At 33.1% G+C, this 7,568-nt stretch overlaps 1 protein-coding gene across 1 annotated transcript in view; it reads left to right on the top strand.

The window, feature by feature from the left end:
- The first annotated feature begins 6,757 nt into the window (after positions 1-6,757).
- Positions 6,758-7,568, top strand: part of LOC128986293 (N-alpha-acetyltransferase 15, NatA auxiliary subunit-like) — a 125,579-nt gene continuing 124,768 nt past the window's right edge. Inside the window, exon 1 of the mRNA XM_054406583.1 lies at positions 6,758-6,894. Within this exon, the coding sequence (XP_054262558.1) occupies positions 6,838-6,894 (57 nt within the window). The 5' untranslated portion in view covers positions 6,758-6,837. The remainder of the gene's footprint in view (positions 6,895-7,568) is intronic.

The following is a 7,568-nucleotide window of genomic DNA, read 5'->3' as shown; positions in this document are numbered from 1 at the left end:
ATGCGTTTAATACTATAAAATGTTGTATTGAAAAGACTCGGTTAAAGATTGATAAAATACACTCTACTCAGAGTCAATGGTTTTTAGCGAATTTCCCTATAGGGAAGTAGCTATTAGCAGGTCTATACTCAATGCTATTAGTATGTTTTATCTATGCTATTACCATAGACTAACCAACACAAGTAGACTTCTCATCCCATTGTAAATTTTGAAGCACGTTTTTCGTGTCTAGTTCATGTACGTGACACAAAGGCGCTAGTGTCGATGAAACTTTGTTTGCACTATTTTAGGGTTAATTTCTTGATTTGTGCTTTACTGTTTGGTTATATATCTAGGGGACAAGTTATTGTTTATGATTAGATCGTATTATTTGGTTAAACGAGGTTTTAAAAATAACGGGAAACAAATTGTAAACAAAACACGACCTCTACATAAACCGTACATGAACTAACAATAAAATTGTCTTTAGCTGTTCCATAAGGATGAGAAATCTACTAAGGGAGTATGTTTTATCTATGCTATTACCGTAGGTGGCACGGTAAGACCTAGACCCGGGACCGATTTACTTTTTCATTTTGATGTCCCCAGAGGCCAAAAACACCATTCGTTCAAATTTTATATATGTATATATATATATAGATGGCTTTGTTAATGCTAGATCTAGTCAAAATAATGATCTCATAGAAATTCGTAAAGTAACTAATGATAGTTTATGTAGGTTAAATGTATGTTTATTGAACACTGACTGGAGTGACTTGTTTTGTATTAATGATGTTAACGAGGCCTTTGATTATTTTTTAAATGTAGTTCTTTGTCAATTCAATGAGTTTTGTCCTGTAAAAAAAATTAAATCCAGTAAAATCCACTCTAGACCTAAGAAAAATAAAAATAAATGGTTTACACCTGAACTTGCAAAGATAAGGGAGTTTTTGACAATTTTTCACAACAGATTAATGGTAGATGGTGATATAAATAGAAATAGAGAGTTTTATGTTAGGTGCAAAAAAATGTACAAAAGCAAAATCAAAGAGGCAAAGCTGAAGTTTAATGACCATAAACTCAATACTTGTGATAACAAAAGTAAGGAGGCCTGGAATATTATAAAGTCTGAATCTGGTAGTTTTAATAAAAATAAATCCAACCCTATTATAGATGTTGACAACTTCAATGACTTTTTTGTCAATGTAGCAAATTTTGATGGTTCAAACAACAATGCACTCTGCAACTCAAATAGGCCTAGTTCTTTTGATTTACTTAATAATCATCCAAAGCAATGTTATACTGAAAATCTTAACTTCATGTGGGAGCATGTATTTCCACAAGATATAGACTTAATCATCAATAATCTGAAAAACTCCACCAGCAAGGATTGTTATGGTTTAACAACAAACATTGTAAAAAAACTCAAGTATGCTCTTGTTCCTCCTCTGACATTCATTATCAATTTAGTTTTACAAAATGGTGTTTTTCCAAATAATCTTAAGCTTACAAAAGTTGTGCCTATTCACAAGAAAGGCGACACTTCATGTCCATCAAATTACAGACCGATTGCGCTTGTCCCGGTATTTGCTAAGGTTATTGAGTGTTGTATTTATAACCAAATAAGTGCCTTTTTTAGTAATCATAATTTTCTAAGCAACTCCCAGTTTGGCTTCAGAGCCGGTTTATCAACTATCGATGCTTGTAAGTCAGTTGTTGATGACATTCTGAATGCTTTTGAATCACACACCTTTTTAGAGTTAACTTTAGTAGATTTAAGTAAAGCATTTGATTGTGTTTCTCATAGCCTGTTGATTGATAAGTTAAGTTACTATGGTGTAAAAGATAAAACTTTAGATCTATTTAAATCATATTTAGGAAATAGATATCAGATGGTATCAGCCAACAATAAAACCTCTCAGTGGAAAGAAGTCACAGCAGGAGTACCCCAGGGTTCTGTACTTGGCCCTTTTTTGTTTTTAATTGCAATAAATGATCTTCCATCTAATCTTCCTTCAAAATCAGTACTGTATGCAGATGACACCTCCTTAATAGTCTCAAGCAAATCTTTGCAAGAGGTAAAAATTAAAACTGAGGAGATGAAAATAGCAGCCGATAGTTGGTTTAAGGCAAATAAATTTTCAGTAAACAATGACAAAACTGTTTCAATTATTTTTTCACAGACAAATCTTGTATCTGAAGTATCAAATGCTAAACTGCTAGGAATCATATTAGACTGTAAGTTATCTTGGCGTAGTCATACTGAAATGGTTGTTGCAAGGTTAAGTAACTCTTTGTTTCTGCTCAGGAGGTTGAAAAATCATGTTAGTTTAAGTATGTTAATTAATGTTTATTATGCATTCTTTCATTGTCACTTAGTTTATGGGGTAATTTTGTGGGGCAGTAGTAGCGGGGCAGTTAACGTTTTTAAAAAACAGAAAAAAGCAATCCGTATCCTAGCTGGCATAAAAAGTAGAGTTAGTTGTAAGACCTTTTTTCCTGAATACAAAATTCTCACTTTACCAAGTGTGTACATTTTGCAGAATATCATTTTTGTAAAAACAAATATTGAACAATTCTCATCTCGCTCATTAACTCACAATCATTACACCAGACTAAGGAATAATTTAGAGTTACCATCATTAAGACTGGCCTCAACACAGCGCAGCTATAAATATTTACAACTTAAACTTTTCAATGCCCTCCCTGAAAATGTACGCAACTTGCCTATTAAGTCACTGAAAAATGTATTGACCGATTTTTTGAACAGAAAGGTTATCTACTCTATCGAGGAATTTTTATCTTTCAAACATGATGATTTTCTGTAAAATTCTAATTGTTAAGTAGGGTATTGTTTCTAAAGTATGTAATAATGGTTTCATGAACTTTGATATAATAGTCTTTCATAATAATGTTATTTCTGTGAACTTTATTTAAAAATTTATTGTTATTTAGTTTTAAGCTGTATCTCTCTGCCAATTTTAGCCTTGTAATTATTTTGTTATAGGCACTTACCCAACTTGTTTGCTTAACTATAAACAGTATTATTATCATCATTATCAATACATCTCAAATACTTTTGTACAAAAACCCAGTATTATTAGTTTATTAGTATAGCATGTTCATCTATTTACACTTGACTCTGTACATTGTACTTTGAATTGTATATTATCTCCATTGACCTGGCCTATTGTATGACATGTATACTTAATGGCAATAAACTATTTGAATTTGAATATATATGTATATATATATATATATATATATATACGTCCGTGAACGCGATAACTTGAGTAATTTTTGTCCGATTTTGATGAAATTTGGTTTAAAGGTGTAAAGCGGGATAAACTTGAATGAGTTCGCCAGCAGAATTCAGAATTCGTGAATGAACCAGCACGATCGAACCATGGGAACGGGGCTTTACGGGGGGTTTTATGGGGTAAAAATTGGGTTTTCTCACTTTTGACCCTCAAAACACAAAATTTCCCGATTTCTCTTTAGACCTTTTTAAAGAGCTTAAAAAAAAAACAAATAATTTAGTATATAAAAGAATTTTTGTTCAATTATTAGTAACGGAGAAAATTAAAAAAATTGTAAATTTAAAATTCCCTTGTTATTCTTATGGAGAATATTGTCAAATGTTGTAGTTTGCTTGTTTATGGATATATTTTGATCAAACTTGGCAAATTTATTTATTTTGTACTAAGCTATCAATATTTTACTCAAAAACACACTTTATTAGTTTCCTTGTAGCAGCAAACCTAGGTGCTCGTTAAACCTAATGTTATTAAAATATATTTAACTTAAAATCAATTCAGACAAATGGAAATTCGCTTAGTCGGCAGGTTTGCTGCGGCGGGGGTATTTTTTGATTTATCGATTAAAACCCATAGTAACTCCCTTTTAGAGGATTTCCCCTATAGGGAATAAGCTATTACCGTAGTACTCATGGTAAGACCTGGACCCGGCACCGATTTGCATTTTTGTTTTGAGGTCCCTAGAGACCAAAAACACCATCCGTTTGAATTCATATTATATATATATATATATATATTTATATGTGTACGTTAGCACGATGACTCGAGCAAAAATGATCCGATTTTGATGAAATTTGGTAAAAACGTGTAAGCCTACGTTTATTTGAACAAATTCACGAACCAGCATGATCGAACTATGGGAACAGGGGTTTATGGGGGGTTTTAAGGGGTAAAAATTGGGTTTTCCCATTTTTTACCCTAAAACTTGAAATTTAGCAATTTCTTTCCAAACCATTTTGTAGAGCTTAAAAACAAATAATTTAGTATATTGAAGCGTTAATATGCGCCTAATGGTTACGGAGAAACTTAAAAAAAAAAAAAAATCTGTAAATTTAAAATTCCCATGTTATTCTTATGGAGAATAAGTAAACTGTTGTTGTTTGCTTGTTTATGAACATATTTTGATCAAATTTGGAAATTGTGTTAATTTTATACTAAACTATTACATTTTACAAGAAAACAGATTTTTACCCTCCCTGTTGCAGCAAACCTAAGTACTCGTTAAACTAATGTTATTTAAATAGGGAATAAATGTGATACTTTTAAGGAGGCATTTTAGTGTAAATCCAATCAGGCAAATGGAAATTCGCTTAGTCTGCAGGTTTGCTGCGGCGGGGGTATTTAGACAACATGTCGTCACATAATAGGACTTGCTGATGCCAAATCTGTAGAGGAAAAGGCAATAAAATGAAATATAAAAAAACATTTTTGAGACCTTGTCTATATTTTAGATCTTCTCCAGCTTTGGATCAAGTAGAATCTTTGATAAGAGCTTATTATACAGTATTACACAGCAAGGGATGTGTATTATATATTATTGAAATGTATTGTTATAAATGTATCATATATTATTGAACTTAAGAGGTGGTCTAGTACGCTGACGACTCATCTGACGACTAGTTGCACGGCCACCGTCAACTCCAGGCCTCGGCCTGGTAGGATTTGCAACGTTGCAAGTAGCGTTGTTTAGTGCCAGACGTCCCATAAGATAACATGGCAGATAGGTGACAGACAGCAGCTCATTAATTCGTGAATTATTCGTTTAAATTTATGAACATAAAATGTAATAATAAATTGGAAATAAAACATATAGAATTGAAACCCAAACAATATGAATATGTTTCTGTACATTTAAAGTGTAGTCAATAGCTTACATAGCCCAGTAACAAAGCTTTGTGTTCTTAAAAAGTACACAAATATCATTAGCTGACTCCGCCGAAGGATTGGTTACTAGACTATGACAATATTTAATCCGCTTAAAAATATACAGATATAGATTTTTAATTCATATTGATTCGGTTTTCTATTCTGCATGTTTTATTTTCAATATTTTAATAAATTTATGTTCCTAAATTTAAATTTAAATCAATGAAGTGCGAATCAAATGAGCTGATGTCACCTGTCTGCCATTTTATCTTATGGTACAACTGTCACTAAACAACACCCCTTGCGACGTTGGCAATTCCACCAGGCCGCGGCCTGTAGTTAAAGGTGGCCGTGCAATGGCGCAATCTCACGTCCAGGCGCCACCCTGACAAATTGTCACCATGTCAAACTGCCACCCCACACTTAGTGGTGGGTTGTCGTGCACGCTTGCGCGTATGTGCCACTCTGACATGGGGCTACCACGCAATCCATCACCTAAAACTTCTTTTTTAGTTGGCACGCTGTTTCGGTGGCTCCTTGGCGTGGTGGCATCTTCGCGCTCTTCGTCTGGGTACAAAATCATCCTAGCTTGGGATTGTTGTACTTATAGCGAATGTTCACATTTCATTATTTAAAGGCTATCACCAGAACCACAGCTACCTAAAAAAAGGTGGCCGTGCCAGAACCCTTACACACTATAACAAGCAATAATTCTACCATGCCTACTTATATTATAAATGAGAAAGTTTTAATGTGTGGATGTACCTATGTATGTTTGTGACAAGTAAACGCGAAAAATACTGATTGGATTGGGCTGAAATTTGGTGTGATGATACCTCACATTCCCGATTAACATATAGACGCATTCTTATCTCAAAAGTCCTTTCGGGCTCCGCCCCAGTGGCTCTTGAGTTTCCCATGTTAGCCTTATGAGTAATCATATTTAAAAGGAATAAAACCATTTCGTCAGCTGTTTCAATTACACAAGTTGGTTCTATGATATTAAATGGCATTAACAAGTTATAAGGTTTAGGGTGCAGTACTATTGATTTTAATATAAAACTTCATTATAGATTTTTTTCTAATTTATGTCAATTGATACTAAAGTGCAGCCGAATTTTGTTTCTAAAAGCGTTGGTGGATGTGCAACTTTTTTATACAACAAATGTAAAGATCAAAGTGTTTCTATTTTGTGTCCTCTTCCCGTTGCAAAGCACGGGTACAGCCAGCTAGTCATTGAAATAAAGTACAAACTAGGCCTATAAAGTATTTTTGAATCTATTTGTATTGCAATGCTTATAATGTGAAGTATTTGATCTTTGCCCTTTGGATCGGTCAGTCAAGTCAAGAATTTTATGCAGTATTCTGGAGCATACTTTATACTTTTTGATGTTGGATCTTGTTCTATATGATGATGCTTTAAAATTATGTGAAAATATCTCCATCTCCTAATCTAAAATATTAAATTTGTATAGTACCGAATGGGCTGTATATACCGCTAGTTCAATAAATTTACCATACGCTTCAGTTTGATGATTTGCAGAACACCCGACCTTGATATCAGGCGCAGTCGTTAGGTCACGTGACGCGACTCCATCTTTGGCTATAGCCACGAGGTTGTGTCAAGGAGTTATTTTGTGATTTTTCCGGTGTTTGGGTAAATTACCTAATTAAAATGCCTTCTAGTAATCCTTTACCCCCAAAGGAAAACTCTCTTTTCAAACGAATACTGGTAAGTTGGAAGTCAATTTAAATAACAATAAAAATAATTTTTATAATTTACAGTATCACTAAGCAATGGATTCTCCACCAGTTTCGGTTTGAAACATAACCCTCTTGTTTTTTTTATATGATTGGTCTCGATTCTATTTTAAGGTTTTTTAAGTCATACACTGAAATTGTTAAGACATTTATCTATTAAGAAAAGAAGCATTAGAGTTAATAGAACCAATGGAGCCTTATAATACTTCAAAATACATCAAATATTGTGGGCTATTAAAAGTTAGGCTAGGTTTTACTGAAGCACCAAATTAATAATATCAGCTAGTTCTGGTTATTGATAGTCAACAATCTAAACAATCCCATGTTTAATTATTTTTATTTGTGCCATTATTATTCTTTGAATAATTCTGAGATATGAATAAACTTAAACTCAGAATTTAGGCTAGGAAGTGCCCCAACACTTCAGTATTTTCACTTAGGAATAAACCTACCATGCAAATCAAGTACAATTTTAGTTACATTGGTAGGTCTAAGCCTTACATTAGTTTGGTAACCACGAAGTTTGTTGGCACTAATACATTGTGTTTTTTTTCTGCTAAATCCATAGGCCCTAGAAGTATCTATATAAATAAAATTACAGTTTTGTCTGTACATTGCTTAGAATCATGCAGTTTTTGGTTATTT

This window comes from Macrosteles quadrilineatus, unplaced genomic scaffold, assembly GCF_028750875.1.
Source record: "Macrosteles quadrilineatus isolate MER2022 unplaced genomic scaffold, UCM_ALF_1.0 Scaffold_2__2_contigs__length_208266976, whole genome shotgun sequence".
Lineage (NCBI taxonomy): Eukaryota > Metazoa > Arthropoda > Insecta > Hemiptera > Cicadellidae > Macrosteles > Macrosteles quadrilineatus.
Note: the sequence above shows the minus strand (reverse complement) of the source record. Positions and strands in the feature narration are given on the sequence as shown.